The sequence below is a fragment of the Pristis pectinata genome, chromosome 5 (assembly GCF_009764475.1).
Source record: "Pristis pectinata isolate sPriPec2 chromosome 5, sPriPec2.1.pri, whole genome shotgun sequence".
Taxonomy (NCBI): domain Eukaryota; kingdom Metazoa; phylum Chordata; class Chondrichthyes; order Rhinopristiformes; family Pristidae; genus Pristis; species Pristis pectinata.
In genome coordinates this window covers 83,139,639-83,158,686 of record NC_067409.1, presented here as the reverse complement: position 1 = coordinate 83,158,686, position 19,048 = coordinate 83,139,639, and the positions used below count along the sequence as shown (strand labels likewise).

At 40.4% G+C, this 19,048-nt stretch overlaps 1 protein-coding gene across 1 annotated transcript in view; it reads right to left on the bottom strand.

The window, feature by feature from the left end:
- The window catches only part of LOC127570262 (oxysterol-binding protein-related protein 10-like), a 118,075-nt gene extending 113,694 nt beyond the window's left edge, over nucleotides 1–4,381 (bottom strand). Inside the window, exon 1 of the mRNA XM_052015613.1 lies at nucleotides 3,493–4,381. Within this exon, the coding sequence (XP_051871573.1) occupies nucleotides 3,493–3,788 (296 nt within the window). The 5' untranslated portion in view covers nucleotides 3,789–4,381. The remainder of the gene's footprint in view (nucleotides 1–3,492) is intronic.
- Between the last annotated feature and the right edge of the window lie 14,667 nt (nucleotides 4,382–19,048).

The following is a 19,048-nucleotide window of genomic DNA, read 5'->3' as shown; positions in this document are numbered from 1 at the left end:
CAAATGCCTATACTTTAATCAGTACTCAAAGTTAAAAGCAGTTTTCCAGAATGGTACAAAACCTACCTGCAGTATTGTCTATTCTGATATTATTTGGCCCTACTGGTGTCAAGGCAAAGCAAGCTTAAAATCTAATTTTTACTTGGATGAGAAAGATAAATGCCAACATGTCAACTATTGACTGATGTCATTGATGCTTAGTCCAAATTTGCAGTCACAAATACAAATTCGAACTGCTGATAATCAGTATTTCAGACTTTTAATACCATGTTAAACTAACTTTTTGTCACTGAATATGCACACGGAATTTAAAAATCAGGTTTGCTCACCAGATTGTAAAATTAACCTCAAAAATTCTGGAGAAGGATCCAGTGCAAACAAGAAAATAATAGAAAGTATTATTAGTAAATGAAAACAAGTGGAAAGGTTAATGAACCTGAAAACTGATAAATCAAATTCCTAATGATCTACACCCCAGAGTTTTGAAAGCAGTGACTCTGCTTACCATCTTTCAAGATTCTATTAATTCTGGAATTCAGATCCTGTAGACTGGAAGGCAGCACAGTCTTAAAATTAATAGAATTTTGAAAGATGCTAAGCAGAGTCACTGCTTTCAAAAATTTTTTTTAATTTTTTAAAAATTTTCACACCATTTAAAAAAAGACAGAAAAAAAGCAAACTACTGTCAAGCAAGTACGTGATCAATTATTGGGAGTGCTGGGATCTATACTGAAGGATGTGATATCAAAACACTTGAGGGGAAAAGTGACTGAGTAATAGACAAGGGGGACGAATGGATTTGCTTTATTTAGATTTTCAAAAAACTTTCAATAAGATCCCACATGGTTTGGTGAACAAGGTTACTTGGGTAATATACAAGAGTGGATTGAGTGCTGATTAACAAATGGAACATAGCAGAGATAAACAGGGCCTTCTCAGATTGGCAAACTGTAATGAGGGGGAAACTGCAGGGATCGGTACTTAGGCCCAACTATTTACACATCAAAGATTTAAATGAGGGTTCCAAATGTAGCATTTCCAAGTTTGCTAATGACATGAAAGCAAGTAGAAATGCGAGTTGTGACAAGGTTGCAAAGAGACTTTGAGAAGAAACAAGTTGAGTGAGTGTGAAACAACATGCATTTGGAGAAAAAGGTACAAAATCTGAAGTCATCTACTTTGGCAGAAAAGACAGAAATATTGAGTATTTTGTTAGATTGGGAAATGTCAATTTCAAAAGGGACCTCCATGTCCTTTTACACAAGTCACTGAAAACTAACAATATGTAGTAGGCAATGACAAAGGTAAATTGGTCCTCACTATGAGAGAATATGTACATGAATAATTCTAGGGCAGTGACGACACCATACATGGAATATATACTTGCTACGGAGGGCACAAAGCAAAGATTTGCCAGACTGGTTCACAGGATGCCACAACTACGAGCAAGGAGAGATTAAGTAGGCTCGATGGTTTAGAATGAGATACTTGATTGAAACAAAAAAAATGTTGAGGACTTGACAGGGTACATACAGGGACAAAGGTTCTCCTGGCTGAGGAGCCTAGAACTATAGGTCACAGTCTTAAAATGGCAAGACATTTAGGACCGAAACGAGGAGAAATTTCTTCACTCAAAGGTTGATGAATTTTTAGAAATCTTTACTCAGGAGGGTAGTAGAGGCTCAGTCCATAGCTGCATTTTTATTCAAGATCAATAGGTTTCTGGATACTAGGGAAAAATCATGGGATTTGGGGAAAGGGCAAGAAAATGATGTTGAGGTAGATGATCAGCCACGTTCTTACTAAATAGTGGAGCAGACTTAGAAGATTGAATGGCTCACTCCTGCTCCTATTTCTCATGTTATTGTGTGAAGATTAAAAGTTTGAAGGTACACTTCAAAGAACTAAAATAAAGGACAGAAATGTGGTGTTTGTGACTTATAGTCATAGAGCAACTGGATGAAAATGTCCGATAAGTACGTTTGTTGATGACACAAAGATTGGTGGAGCTGTAGATAGGTTGCCTAAGGGTATAGAGGGACATAGTTCAACTGGAAAGTTGGGTGGAGCAGTGGCAGATCGCATTTAATCCAGACGTGTGAGATAATGCATTTGAGTCATCTATTACTGGCAGGATATATATTAGCAGGGACCTTAGAAGCACTGATGTACAGAGGAACTTTGAGGTGCAAGTTCATAGCTCTCTGAAAACAGACATAGGTGGATTAGGAAGAAGGTGTTTAACCTACTTGCCTTCATAAGCAGGGGTAGAGTATAAGAGTTGGGATATCAAGTTGCAGCTGTAGAAGACATTGGTTGGACCATACTTGGAATATTGTGTGCATTTCTGGTCACCACACTAATAAAAAGGATGTGGTAGCATGAGAAAGAGTGCAGAAGAGATTCACCAGCATGTTGCCTGGAATGGAGGGCTTTACCAGGAGAGATTGGATAGGCTGGAATTATTCTCACTGGAGTGCAGGAGTCTGAGAAGTGACCTTACAGAGGTTTATAAAATTATAAAGAGCACAGATAGGGTAGATAGTCACAGTCTTTTACCAAGGGTAGGGGAGTCTAAAACTACAGGATATAGCTTTAATGTGAGGGGGAAATATTCAAAGGAGATCTGAGGGAAAGGTTTACCCAGAGGGTGCTGGATATATGGAACGAGCTGCTAGAAGAGATGGTAGAGGCAGGTACAATCGCGGCATTTGGGCAAGTACCTAAATATGAAAGGAGTAGTGGAATATGGGCCATATGCAGGAAAATTGGATTAGCGTAAATAGGCACCTCCGTTTGCAGGAAAAAGTCCGGCAATAGGGCATGTTTCCATGCTGTACGACCATGAAATCAGAAATGAACTACTGAATATAATGTATCATTATCTGACTTTGCTCAGACTGTCACTTTAGGACTCCTCTGGTAACAAATGTAGCATTCTAGCTACTTTCCCCACACCACTTCCGTGCTTCTATGTCAACCGTCGACTACGAACTATCACAGATGAGCTCCCGGCATCGAGAGCACATTTGTGTTGTGATAGTACACTCTGATATTTAAGCAATCCTGTTTGGAGCACATCATCAATTAATACGACCCTCCGGCGCTTAATGTGGCTCCATCTAGTTTATATTTCACCATGGCGTGACTGTAATAGCAAATGAAAATAAAAACTGCCGATGCTTGGAAATCTGAAATATGAACCGAAAGGCTGGAAAAACTCAGCGGATCACGGCACCATCTGCGGAAACGGCAGCCGTGTAACAGTGTTGTTAAACGAGTGAAAAATAAATTTTGCACTGGAATAAGACCATCTCAGCTCACGCCGTGACTACACCGAAGCGATTCATCCTGCACCCATTGGGACTGCCTGATACAGCCGAATGATTTGCCTTGCCTTAATTCACACGTGTAACGACAGCAGATACTGTCTGCTGGCAATGTGCCTCCCAAAACAAGGTAGACGCACGCCGACACTCCCCGGTCTCCTACCTGTTCTGCCAGCCCTGGATCAAATTGGTGTATTTGCTCAGCAAACCCTCCACAACCTTGCCGGCTTCCGGGAGAGGTTGGCGCTGCTCCTCTCGGATTGTCCGCACCGAATCGGCGGGAGGCGTCGAGCTGGGGCTGCTGCAGTTGTTCTTCGCCCTCTCCTGGGTGTTTGATTTCACCGCTGCCGCCGAGCCCCGTTCGCCCGGCGAGGCCGAGCTCCTTCTCGAACCGCTGCCACCGGCAGCAGCAGCAGCGGTAGCGCCAGCCCCCAGGGCTGCCTTCTCTGTACTAAACATCTACCGCGATAAGCGCCGCTTTCTTGCCCTTTTCGGTTTTAAAAAAATAAAACAACAACAAAAAGAACGATCAAACACCCGCCGGGTCTGTCGCCGGAGCGGGAGCCGCGGGCAGCGCGCGACCCGGGGGCGGAGGGTCGCGCCCGCCCGCGCGCGCGGCGGTCGGAACGCGGCCGGTAACGGACGCCCTGCGCTCGAGCCGCCCGAGCGGCGGGCGGTGCTGCCGCCCCGGCCACTCGCCCTCCTTTTTTTTCCTCTCTCTTCCACCCCTGCCAGGTGAATCGTTGTTCGGTGAAGAAAGGTCGATCGGGTGGGGGGAGGGAGGGGTTTGGTGGTGGTTGGTGTGCGGAATCTGTTGACTTCTCGGGTGCAGGGGACGTGGCGTTTCGTTCCGATCTGCCCCTTTCGCCTCGGATTGGGCGGGCAGCCTGACTCCTCTCCGCCCGGCCACCCGGTCCCGGCGGCCTTGCTCCGCCCTTGTCTCGTCAGGGCACCGACACACCTCTCCTTCCGTCACATAGGCCCGGAGGGATGAGGGGTGGCGCCGTGCGACCCCCTTCCCCTCCCCCTTTTCGGGTCTGTAAATAACCTTGGTCCACAGCAGGCAGTTTCAGCCTGTCAGTCTCTCACCCCGCCCCGCCCCGCCCCGCCCCCGGCGGCCGAGGCCGGCCCCCGCGCTGAGCGGAGCTCGCGCGCCGATTGCGTGAGGCGGGGGAGCGCGCGGGAGAGCGAGCGTGGGGCGAGGGAGAGCGCGTGCGGAGGGTCACGCGGCTGACATTCCGATCCGGTGAAAGTGGCGAGATGGCACTGGGAACTGCAACTTCAGCCACCGATACGGGGCCTGCAAACCATTTCGGGCTGAAGGCTGCTGTAATTCTTAAGGGATTATTTTTAACAAGAATAAAATAGACATTTGAGAGCGTGTGTTGGGGAAAGTAGACTATTCTTCCAACAAACAAACTGCTGGAGGAACTCGGCGGTATTGGTATTGGGTAATTATTGTCACATGTAGCGAAGTGCAATGAAAAGCTTTTGTTCGCATGCCATCCAGATTATTTCCATACGTAAGTACATCAATGTAGTGAAAGGGAAAACAATGTAGAATAAAGTATTATAGTTACAGGGAAAGTGTAGGTCGACAAATAAAATGCAATGGCTACAAATAACGTATATTGAGAGATCAAGAGTTCATCTTTTAGCAAGAGAGGTTCGTTCAAGAGTCTGATAACAGCAGGGTGAAAATTGTCAAGAACAGCATGGGTGGGGTGAAGGAATTGTTCACGATTTGGTTGGAAACCCTGCATGAGAACTGGGTTTTGACCCAAAACATCGAAATTCCTTTCTCCCCACAGATGCTGCTCAACCCACCCAGTTCCTCTAGCAGATTGCTTTTTGCTCCAGATTCCGGCATCTGTAGTCTCTCGTCTCTCTATATTATTCCATTCAGGGTATGCTTTCCTTTATTAAATCCAGTTCACCAAATTGGTCAATTTCCATTCCATGCTGTAACAAGCATTAACACATTTCAAGCAATATGATAATTCCTACTAAGTTTAATTATTTCTAAAAAGAGGTTTAAATAGTAACCAAATGTCACTTAAAAATTGTGTGAATTTTAAAGAGATTGCCTCTCCTAAACTAAAAGGATCTAAAAAAGAGGAGCTGCTGGAGGAACTCAGCACGTCAGACAGTATCTGTGGAGGAAAATGAACATTTGACGTTTTAGGTAGAGTTCAGATGAAGGGTCTACCCAAAATGTCAACTATCCATTTCCCTCCACAGATGCTGCCTCACCTGCTTAGTCCTTTCAGCAGCTCATTTTTTTGCTCCATATTCCAGCATCTGCAGTCTGTTGTGTCTCAACTATAATCAACTTGACTCATTCTCTCCTCTGAAGTTTCCATGCCCATGAGCCTATCCAGTGAGACTGCATCCCTGACAAAGAGGGAATGATGAAGGCAGGTACTCTCACTACATTTGAGTATCTAGATGAGCACTTGAATTGACAAAGCATCAAAGACTGTGGACCAAGTGCTTATAAATGTGATTTGTACAGATGGGGAATTGAAGATCAGCATAGGCACAGTGGGCCAAGGGGCCTGTTTCTCACAGGGTCACACAGCATAGAAACAGACTTTTCTGCCCACCAAGTCTGCACCAACGATCAACTATCCATTTACACTACTACTATATTAATCCCATATTTTTAATTCTCCCAACATTTTCATCAACTCCCTCCCTTCTCTGCTCTAAAACTCAATGAAGGATGTACATGGGGATGAATGTTTTGCAGTCAAGATATTTTGTCTTACTAAATTGTTTTCCTTATGCTCATCTCCAACTCTTCCAATAAAAAGCAATTTATGCACAAGGGCCCCAAATCCCCCGTACATACTACCATTTACCAGCCTGTCACCTTTTAAAAGATTATCTGCTTTATGTATCGTTTTGAAACAAAGCCACAAAAAAATAGGGAACAAGAGAGATAACTAAAGGCTAAATGAGAGTTAAGTTTTCAGGACCGTCTTCAAGGAAGATGGAGAGTTACAGATATGAAGGAATTAGAAAGGAACTTTAGAGCTGAAAGCTAAGGTGGCTAACAGCATAGTTTCGTTGATGGAGTGATGAAAATTGGAAATTGGCAAATGTCCAGAATTTGGAGTTTTAAAAGGGTTCCACAGCTTGAGGTGATTATAGAGATGGATGGGGGATAGGTAGGGTTGGTTGAGGATTGAAAACAAAGATGAGAATGTTTAAATTGAAAAGCAAAACTGCAGATGCTGGATATTTGAAATGACAGAGAAGGAAATGCAGGAAATACTCAGCAGGTCAGGCAGAATCTATGGAGAGAGAAGCAGTTAACATCTCAAGTCAATGCATCAAAACTGAAAAAGTGAGAAGTGTGTTTTAACTTGCAGAGAGAGAAGGGATGGAGAGAACAAAGAGAATGTCTAAAATAGGGTGGAGACCAAGGTTGTCCAGGCAACACAATGTTTTCAGTGCCAAATAGTTAATAGATGAATGAGGGCAGTTAGAGTGAGAGAGAAAAATATAGAGCACTTTGCAAATGTATGAGGCATAATACAGCAGTTGCTATAAATATGAAACTAAAGTAAATGCTGGAAATACCCAGCATCTCTGGAGAGCTTCATTGGAACAGTGTAGAAAGTCAAAGAGAGAGATTGGAGTGGGAGTGGCATGGAAGATTCCCCACTAGCCTCCATATTTCAATAGATCGTGCTTTGTAATTTCTGCTAATTTTAACGAGATTCTTTCACTAAACGTGTTACCTCCCCTTTCAGCATTCTCAAAGGACTATTACCAGGACTCCCTGGTTTGCTCTTCCACCTCCACCAACTACTCCCCTTCTCACAGCACATTCCCATGCATCCACAGGAGATGTAACACCTGCCCTTTTACCTTGTCCTTTTCCAGCATCCAGGGACCCAACAGCCCTTCCAGATGAAACAACAATTCACATGCACTTCTTAGAGTATTGCATTCACTGTTCATACTATGGTCTCTTCTACATAGAAGAAACCAAGCACAGATCAGATGACCACTTTGCAGAATACTTCTGATCAGTCCACAAGGTTGACACTGGGATTCCAGTTGCCTGTCATTTTAATTTTCCTCCCACGCCCTGTTTGACCCCTTTGTTTTCAACATTCTACATCATTCCAACTAGGCCTAACTTAAGCTCGAGAAACCACACCTCATTTTCCATCTAGATATATTGCAACCCTCAGGACTTAAAATATTGAATTCAACAATTTCAGATAACTTGCCTTTCCCATTTGTGCCACATCAGCAGTCCTAAGGGTGGAAGAGTCACAGAGAGGAGTTTAAGATGCTTGTTTGCAGTAAGAAACCAGAAGATGTTTGTGTTCGAGGAAGATAGTAGAATTCTGAGTTTTCACAGACAACTTTATGTGGTCCAACCCAATCTCATGGTGAGTGCTTACAAGTTGCCCAAAATATGTGTTAAATTCTGTCACCCTTGGACATAAGAGAGTGAAAATGATGTCTATGTCATGGGAGGAGCCAGTGTGAGAATTAAGGAATCAAAGACAGAGCCAATTATTTTTGAGCAGACTGGGGGTTGCAGAAATGTTGTGAATAGAGGCCCATGAATCCACATTTCAGATTTTGAAGATGAAGTTTTAATCTGACATATTCATTCAATTGCTGATTATATTCAAGACAGATTAATAATTTTCGGATAATAAGCAGATCAAAGTATATGGAATCAGTTCAGGGAGATTAGCCATGGCAGAGCAGGTACAAAGTTCTAAATGTCCTAATTCTGCTACTATTTCCAATGTTCTTATGAATTGGGAGTATTTTTTCCACAAGTAGACAGAGGAGGTAGGGATGGAAAATGGAATAGTATTTTGGGTGGAGAACATCACAAGAAAGTAGTTGGGGACTGCCCTTCCTGTGATTGAGCCCATGGGAGCAGAGAGCCCATGTGAGAAGGCAAGGTTAGGCCATCTTGAAAATGGTTCAGGGAGTTGTATGGAGGGAGAGATGATGGGAAGAAAGCATGGCAATGAAGTCAGAGGAAAGGGAACATGATGAATTGAGGTGGAGTTTGAAGTCACCAAGAATGGAGTAAAAAAGTGAAGGTATCTTGGTTTGAAAGTTTTTGTAATACTTGAGGGCTGTGGAGTATGAGAGTGTTAACAGAGAGGCATACAGGGAAGGACAAGATAAAATGCACAAAAAATGAGCATGTGCTTCAGGGATGCGCATTTTCTAAATTACATTTCACTGCACTTTTGGAAGCATTGTTTTTCAAGTGAAGCATCACATCTCATCCAGTAAAATAAACACAAAGCAAATGCTGGAAATATTCAACAGGTTAGGTAACAGTTCTGGAGAAAGATACTGAGTCAGTGTTTCAAATTGATGAACAAGCTAATGCTGAGAGAAACTGGAAAGGCTGGTTTTCTGGAATGGTTGCATTTAACGAGGGCTGTAACGTATCGTCAGATGAAATGTTCATTGAATCATAGAATGATAGAGACATACAATATAGAAACAAGCCGTTCAGCCCACCAAGTCCAGGCCAATCATTGACTACCTATTTACACTAATCTTATATTAATCCCATTTTACTCTCCCCTCATTCTCATCAACTCTTCCCAGATTCTACCACTCAGCTATACTAGGGATAATTTATTGTGGTCAATTAAACTACCAACCCACACGTCTTTGGGATGTTAGAGGAAATCAGAACATCCAGAGGAAACGTGGTCACTGAGAGAATGTGCAAACACCACACAAAGGTCAGGACTGAACCAGGTCTCCATCACTGTGAGGCAGCCCCTTATCTGCTGCGCCACTGTGCCGCCCTGTTCTGTGCTATTACTCAAGGTTAGACTGGGCTACCTTGAAACAGTCTAAGAGGTCAAAGACGGAGACCAGAATGGGAGTGGGAAGAAGAATTCAAGTGACGGATACCTGAAAGCTCATGGTCACCCTTGGGAACTGAACAGAGGTTCCAATAAAGGGATCACCCAATTTGTATTTGACTTCCTTGATATGGAGGAGACCACATCATGACCACTAAATGCAGTCTACTTGCTGCCTCACTTGGAAGGCATATCTGAGTCACTAGATCGTTGGAAGGACTAGTGCTGCATCACCTCTGGTTGTATGGGAAGCTGCCATGACAAAGGGATTAAGTTTTAGTGAAAATGGAATAGTGAACCAGAATGCAGAGGGAATTGTTTTTTCTGAATGCTGAAAGGGGAGGAGAGAGGGACGTATGTCTGGTGGTAAACTGTCAGATTTTACAGAGGTCTATTCTTTGAATATGGGGGCTAGCGAGGTGGAATGTGAGGACGAGGGAGACCCTTATTCTTGGTGGGAGGAGAAGAGATAATATCAGAAGTGCAGGAAATGGAGCTGACATGGAAGAAAACGCAGTCAGCTATGGTGGAAGAAAAAAACAGCTGAGGAAAAATAAAGGTATCTCAGAAGCACTGGTGTAGGAGAACAGATAACATAAGTGGTTATTAACAGATTATTTGGTCATTTCTCTCCCTATTCTTAAAACATGGGACTTAATCATATCTTTTAACAACATATTGCTTTTAATTATCAGATTCAATCAGTATACTAAATAAAAATAAAACATCTTTTTAACATTGCATATATTATCTTTCTTCCTTGGCAGCCACATCACCTTTACTTACTTCCACTGAATTAAAAAAATATATACTTCTATTCCAATTTTTTTTTCAAAATGAACTTCACATCAAATCTCCATCCACATTAAGCTATGCTATAACTGACTTGGGAACTCTTGACAAACCAAAATTGCTTGCCAAAAATATCCATATCCTTAGCTCCATTGTCCAAATACTTCTATGATTTTGAAACCAATTGATTTATTTCTGTTAATGCTTATGGATCTCCTACTCAGCAGTAGCTAAAACATCTATTGCTAATCATAAAGTCTTTATAAAACAATTAAATATATTTAGGACATATGTTATTGACATTGTGCCATTCATTCATTATTTAATAGTATAAAGCAGTATGTAGTCCTGTTCCTGTACTTGACAAGGTGATTATCCAATTTTCAATTATAGTAAGTCAGTCATGATTCAATCTGTCACAGTTCAAAAAGAAGCTCTTTTCATGCTGTAAATTTATATCCTCCATCCTGCCTGATTCTGATTTCTCCCTCTCCCTATGCTTTACATTATCGTTCCTCCTTATCTGCCCTGATTTTCTTTTTTTCTGTCGACTCATTGGTCTCTTGGTCATTTTTTTTCCCTGATTTTGATGATGTTGATTTCTGTTCTGGACCTCTTCCAGTGTTGTCGTGCTGCACCTAATGTTGTTTATCAGTTTTATTTTGGAGTAATTGAATTTCTCAGCAATGCTGCATAAGTAGTATAGATTTATTATAACAGAAGAAATAAATTATAATGTATCTCAATGTTCTTTATTCACCAGAACTGGAAACATTGTTGCTTAAGAAAAATGTACATGCATTTAAATAACATCTTTCCTCAAGGATGTCCCGATATGCCTCATAGACAGAATCTCTTGTGAATTGCAATCACTTGTTTAGAAAGCTACAAAGCTGGTAGTTTGCACCTACTAAGGCCTACAACAGTAAGCTATATAATTTATTCGTGTGTTATTTTAAGTTAAGTGTTGGTCAGGAAATCTCCCTTTTTTGCTGCAGATAATTATACATGATTTTTGTTTTGTCTATTTCAGCCTTAATTTCATTTAACAAACAGCACTTCCTTTAACACAATATTGATCCAGTGGCACTTGAACCTAAATCTACTGGCTTGATCACAATTTTTAATTCTGAATTAATCTACTATTTAATAGCAACATTAGGAATGAGAATAATAAATTAACCCACAGTACCTTATTTTATAATGATTTTACCCATAAATGGTTCTGTACACTAGTATTAAATATCAAGTTCTGCTGCAAAATTTAAACAATCTATTTTTCAGATGTCAATACTAATTATGAACAGTAGTAAATTATTTCTATCTTTGAACAAAAATAATTTAGGGCACAAATGATTTATGGGCATGCCTCATTAATGAAACTGATAAATATTAATGAAACTAAATAAGTAAACAAATTTATTTTGCGTTTATATCAATATACAGTTGCTGCAAGTAGCAAAAACAGTAAATCCTGCAGAAATATATGTCACCTGTTTTGTAAAAGGTAAAACATATTTTCTAGTATATTATTTAAACATGTATAAAGAATAAAGAACCAAAATAAATGTATTTAGTCCTGTATGATAAAGTAAAGCAGTATAACAAATTCACTGATGCCTTTCAGATATACACTCTCAGAAGTTCCTATGACTCTTCAAGAATCCAGGTTTATTGTGTGTTTTCATTTGAATATCAAATGCAAGAGAAGATTAGATTACAAAAAGGTGAATTCAGATAAAAATGAGAATAATCATTATTTTGAAGATCACCAAAACAATCACATGTAAGAATCACATTCATAAAATTGAAACAGAAATTAGTGATATTTCACAGAGAAACAAAGGATTGATGTTTGTTCCATTATCCTCAGAATACAATGTAATATTAAAATATCATACAAGCTGTGCAAACAAAATAAATCATTCAGCAGTTTTCACAGGAGTTTATTACAGTTTGTCTTTCAAAATTTTGGAAGATATTGTGTACAAATCCCTGATTGCGGCGATCTCAGAGTGTGGGCTGTGGTGAATGAGGCCTTTGGTGCGGAGGGTGATTGGTAAGTAGCAACAGGAAAGTATTTCTATCTTTCATTCATACCTTCATTCACTTACGTCAAGGTAAAGTTGCATGCAGCAGCAGAGGAAGCTGATTGGTGAGTAGCAATTATGTAGATATTCCCCTGCCCTCCACTTTCAGCATTCCAAAAGCATCACACCCTTTGCAACTCCCTGGTTTGCTCTTCCGCCCCCACCATCCACTCCCCTTCTTATCGCAATCTCTCATACAACCACAAAATTTGCCACACCTGCCCTATTACCTCTTCCCTTCCCACCCCACCATATAGGGTCCCAGGTGAAACAGAAATTCACTTGCACTTCTTCCAATCCAGTGTACTGCATTCAGTGTTTACCAAATGGAACCAAATGGAAATGAGGTGATTGCTGTGTGGGTCACCAGTGTTCAGCCTACAGGACTGACCCTGAGCTTTCAGTTGCCTGCCACTTTAATTCTCCATCCCATTCCCACTCTGCCAGATTTATCTGTGGCCAAATGCACTGTTTCAATGAGGCTCCGTGCAAGCTTGAGGAACAACACCCCATCTTCCATCTGGGCACATTGCAGCCTTCAGAACTCAATATCACATTCTATTAACTTTAGGTAACTTGATCTTTCTATCTGTCTATATCAGACTGGTCATTTCTGGCAGTCATCTATCTGTGATTTTGGCTGTTTTTCTCTAGCATTGGTACAGCCTGGCTTGCTGTGCCAGGCCCTGGCATTAGCAATACATAACACAAAGAAGCATAATATTGATTAACATTAGACTAGAGCATAGGCTTCTTTTGTGTGGGTATTTGTCGTTATTCTGATTATTTTAGGTAAATGTTCATATAAATGAAGACAGTGAGACACTTATGGCTGGGAAGAATAATCATATTGTCACACTGGGAGTTTTTTTTTTAACAATTCAGCACAGGCCAATCCAAGATAAAGCTTGAAAAAACTCCTGAAATTTACAAAGAGGATGAGAAAAGAAGCATGCAGAAGCTGTAACCTGCTGAAAGGGGAGTATCTAGGGGATTATAGTAGGGAATTCATCAACAAGATTCAAAAAGAGATATGGTAATGATGTGGAATCATGATAATATTTTAGAAAGAAAATTGTCCTTTCAATATTTTCAAAAATAAGCACAATGAGTTTCATTGGATTGGTTGCTATATTTTGAACATAGTGCCACTGTGATTTTATTTGGTTAAGTTAGATCAATCAGACATCAGGTTTGTACAAGCACTTACAAGTTTATACTGAAGGAGCTTGTCCTGATACAGCAAGTTTAAAATAAATATTTAAAACTTGGAACTTTTGTTTTTAGGGTAGTTAAATAACAGCTTCCCTATATGTGCTTTACTGTTAGTGAATTCATAATGTCTTGTGCAGTTGTCTGTATTTCCAACAATGTTTCACCAGATTTTTGAAATTAGGCAGGGGGAGGAAATATAACAGAGACCTGCTGCATCTCATATCATACTGGTATTTTTGTAAATGGCCTTCTAAATTTGTCCAATTTAAAGCTGTCATTCACTTGTAGACTATCTTTTACCAATTATTCTTTTAAATAGAAAGGCAAAATTTACAGACACCAAGCCAATAAGATTACATCACAGAAGAATGATGTACACCGACTACGAATACAGAGGCACTCCCATCTATAATTGACTGAACAACAGTTCCTTTAAAACTTTAATTTTAAAAGAAGTTATCAAAGATCAGTGACACACATGCTTACAACCCGATTACTTCCTTCAATGGCCCACAACTTACCACCGTGTCTCTTTTCATCTACCCATTGATGCTGCATCTATTTCATACTTGCAACAATGTGATATTTATTACCCCCGCCCCCAATTCAAGAATCATAATTTAATGTTGTAAGGCCTTGTTTTACAGGAATTATGCAAATTATGTTGAGGCCAGGCCGTTAAGTGTTTATACCTTAGGGTGGGCAGAGGTTTTAGCCCAGAACACATCTACCAATGATATCAGCACCAAAAGTCTTACCTGGAACCATAGAACACTACAGCACAGAAAACAAGCCATTCGGCCCTTCTAGTCTGTGACGAAACGGTATTCCACTAGTCCCATTTACCTGCACCCAGTCCATAACCCTCCAGACCTCTCCCGTCCATGTATCTATCCAATTTATTCTTAAAGCTCAAGAGTGAGCCCGCATTTACTACATCAGATGGCAGCCCGTTCCATACTCCCACCACTCTTTGAGCGAAGAAATTCCCCCTAATGTTCCCCCTAAACTTTTCCCCTTTTCACCCTAAAGCCATGTCCTCTCGTACTTATCTCTCCTAATCTAGGTGGAAAGAGCCTACTCGCATTAACTCTGTCTATACCCCCCATAATTTTGTAAACCTCCATCAAATCTCCCCTCATTCTTCTACGCTCCAAGGAATAAAGTCCTAACCTGTCCAATCTTTCCCTGTAACTCAACTCCTGAAGACCCGGCAACATTCTAGTAAATCTCCTCTGCACTCTTTCAATCTTACAAATATCCTTCCTATAGTTAGGTGACCAGAACTGCACACAATACTCCATATTCGGCCTCACCAATGTCTCATACAACCTCACCATAACATCCCAATTCCTATACTCAATACTTTGATTTAAGAATGCCAGGATGCCAAAAGCCTTTACAATCCTGTCTACCTGCGACACCACTTTCAGGGAATTATGTATCTGAACTCCCAGATCCCTTTGTTCCTCTGCACTCCTCAGTGCCCTACCATTTACTGTGTATGTCCTACCTTCATTTGTCCTTCCAAAATGCAACACCTGCCATCTGCCATTTTCTGGACCATTCTTCCAGTTGGTTCAGATCCCTCTGCAAGCTTTGAAAGCCTTCCTTGCCGTCCACTACGCCTCCTGTCTTAGTATCATCAGCAAACTTGCTGATCCAATTTACCACATTATCATCTAGATCATTGATAATAGACAACAAACAACAATGGCCCCAGCACAGATCCCTGAGGCACACCACTAGTCACAGGCCTCCAGTCTGAGAAACAATCATCCACTACCACTCTCTGTCTTCTCCCACACAGCCAATTTCGAATCCAGTTTACAACCTTTCCATGGATACCTAGTGTCTGAACCTTCTGAACTAACCTCCCATGTGGGGCCTTGTCAAAGGCCTTACTAAAGTCCATGTAGACAACATCCACAGCCTTTCCTTCATCTACTTTCTTGGTAACCTCCTCAAAAAATTCTACAAGATTCGTTAAACATGATCTACCACGCACAAAGCCATGCTGACTATCCTTAATCAGCCCTTGGCTATCCAAATACTTGTATATCTGATCTCTCAGAACACCTTCCAATAATTTACCCACTACTGATGTCAGGCTCACTGGCCCGTAATTACCTGGTTTACTTTTAGATCCTTTTTTAAACAACGGAACTAAATGAGCTACTCTCCAGTCCTCCAGCACTGCACCCGTGGCTAAGGACATTTTAAATATATCTGCCAGGGCCCCTGCAATTTCTACACTCGTCTCTCTCAATGTCCGAGGAAATATCTTATCAGGCCCGGGGGATTTATCTACCTTTATTCGCTGTAAGGCAGCAAGTACCTCCTCCTCTTTAATCTCTATATGTTCCATGACACTATTGCCTGTTTCCCTTCCTTCCATATCCACTATGCCAGTTTCCTGAGTAAATACTGATGCAAAAAAACTGCTTAAGATCTCCCCCGTCTCCTGAGGCTCCACACATAGATGACCACTCTGATACACCTACTATGCATTACTGAATATTATTTATTGATGATGGGCATAGCCCTTCATTGAATGATTATTGCATAATGGAGGTACAATTCCTTATTTAGAGCAAAGGAATTTTCTCAGCTGTCCTGACTAATAATGCTGGCAAACACCATCACAAAAAAAATCTGCTCATTTTCATATTGCAGATTGTGTGTTCTTGTTATGTACAGGTACAAATTGTATGCTCTATTTCCTGCATCATAATGGCACCCATAATTCAAAATTACTGAATTAGTGGTAAAGTGTTTCAAGTTGTGTGGAGGTTGCAAAACATGCTGTGTAAAAGCATGGCAATTTTAAAATCTACTTAATAGTGAAATATACATAATGCCAAGGAATCCTGTTTCATAAGCTAATATGACACTTTTAATGAAGTTAGAGCAAAATACAATTCCCTTTTAATTATCTGGTGAAGGACAGAAAGGTCATTGTTCTCACATTGAAACTGGCTGAGATCATTAGTACCCAATTAGGCATATCAATTTCCACAAGAATTACTTTCATTTTGATTGGAGTGATTACAAGTTCCCAATTAGAATAGATTAATAGTTTAGTACTTGTTCCATCCGATAGAATAACTGCATAATTTAGTTTTTGAAAACATATTTGTTCAGCTTAGCTTGCATTAATCAGAACTATTATCATTGAATAATTTACTGAGCACCCAGCTGCTTTTTCTTCATAGTGGTTATCTTAGCTGAGCAAACTAACTTCAATGTTACAATTAATTTAAAAGATTAGTAATTTTAATCTTTTAAGGACAGGAAGCAGATTGGTGCAGCAGATAGTGTTGCTCCCACACAGATCCAGCAACCCAGGTTCCATTCTGACCTTGGGTGCTGTCTTTTACATGTTCTTCTTGTGACTGACTTGGTGGGTTTCCCCTGGGTGCTCCAGTTTCCTCCCAAAGTCATACTAATTTCATCAGATGCTGTAAATTACTGCTTATGTTGGTAGGTGGCAAGTGAATCGGGAAAGGGAGATTACAGAGAAATGAGTGGGGAAATTAACTGATGAGCATGCTCCGACTGTAAATCATAAAAAGAACTGATAATTTTTGTTTTAATTTTACCATTTGGTTACTAGAAAGAGTAATTATGGATCTTTCATTAACTTGCAACTATATATCACCTTTAACTTAAAAAAAGTATTCAGATAAAAATAGACAATGAACCAAAGGAAATATTTGGTGGAATTGTTTAAAAGATAGGTTTTTAAAGAAGATCTTAGGGAAATAGAAGATCAGAAGGTTAAGTTTTACAAAGGAAATTCTAAAACACACCACCTTTATGAACCAAGGCACAAGTATCAATGATATTTGGGATCAAGAATACACAATATCAAAATCAGAAGAAAATAGTCTTTGCAAGGTGGGATCAAGCATGCAGGGGCAAGGGCTGGAGGAAATTAGAATTAGGGAGATTGAAACAGAAGGATTTTAAAATGGCTTCCAGTGCCCCAAAACGAATGTACACCAGAGACACAGAGATAATGGATGAAGGGAACTTTTAAAAAATTTACTTTTGAAAGCATGGGCTTCACTGGTTAAGCCGGCATTTATTATCCATCCCTAATTGTCCTTGTGAAAGTGGTGATGAGCTTTCATTAACTGCTGCTGTATGGTTGGTTAAGATAGTCCCTCATTGTTATTGGGTATATAGGTCCAGGATTTTGATCCAGTGATAAAGAAGGACCAGCAAAATATTTCCAAGAAAGGATAGCATGTGACTTGGAGAGGATGCTGGTGCATTTGTTGTCTTTCTCAACAGTACAGGTTGGGAGTTTGAGAGTGCATTTTGTAGATAGGACATTTGACTAATGATAGAAGACATGAATGGTAGCATAGTGGATTGGATATCAATTAAGAGAGTTGATTTATCTTGGATGATATTGAGTTAAAATATTGCAGGAGCTATGCTCCACCAGAGAAGTGGAAAGTATTTCATTATGCTCCTAACTTGCCTTGTAGGAAGTAGAAAGTTGTTGGAGTGTCAGGAAGTGAGTCATTCACTACAGGATACACAGCTTCACAGCTATTCTTGAAACCACAGTATTAATGCAATTGGTCTAGCTGAGTTTCTAGTCAGTGGTGATCCCCAAGATCTTGGTGGTGGGTGGCTTTGTGATGGTAATGATATTGAATGTCAAGGGTAACTTGTATGTCAAGGGCAAGTTGTTAACACTCTCAATGTGGGAGACATTACTGGCAGCAGGGTTTGGCTAATTTGAAGTTAATGAGAATACCAAATAATAAACAAGCCAAGAGGAAAACAAAATATAGCAACAAACCTTAATTTTAGTTGTAAGATCATTGATTTTTGGGGGGTACACATCTTTGATTTGTGAAGCTACTTGCATTGTGTCTTAGAGCACTCCGTTCACAGGAATGCACTGTACAAAAATATTCAATGCATTTCACGCAGCTTTTCTGATTTACAAAATTTTGCTTAACAGATTATTTTCCAGGGACTGCAGTTGACAAACCAATGATAGTATTTCCACTAGCAGAAAGGCTTCAATGACTAATATCACAAAGGTGGAAATGGTTAGTCTTTATGATAAAGATGGGCAAAAAATAGTAAAGAAGCCCATCTCTGGCAAGGATTGAGAGAGATGGCACATGGAGAATGTTGCAGAATCATGGCACCTGGTCATGTGTTGCAAATGATGCCAATAATGGGCAGGTGCAGGCCAAGGAAGAGGAAGGAGTACAAGATAGATCCCTGTGGTCTTCAAAGGTAAGATTGCAGGGCAGGAACTGAAGTTTTTGTTGGTGATATTCTGGCTATGATGTGAAAACAACAGATACCATTGGGTGCTTATGTGAAAGACATTGGGCCAGACTACACAGACAGCTAGCCAATGATTGCTTAGAGAACCACTGACTTGCTGTAGTGCTTGTATTGCCACATTCTGCACTTCTGTGGCTTTGGACAACCATGCAAAAGCATAGAATGCAGGCACATCTGACCTCCCTCTCCACCCTGAATATAAGGGCATTTCATTACTTACTGAGCCAAGGGGGCGCATATATTTATAAATTTGCCATAACAAGGGCAGCATGATTCATTTGAATGAGATTGCTGACCTTAATTTAAAAAAAAGCAAGTTTTGCTTAATTAAGAAAAACAAAAACGTACAGGGAAATAGTTCAAAGTGTTTTAAAATATACATTTATTTTTTAAAAAATATTGAAATGAACAACTATTTAAAATA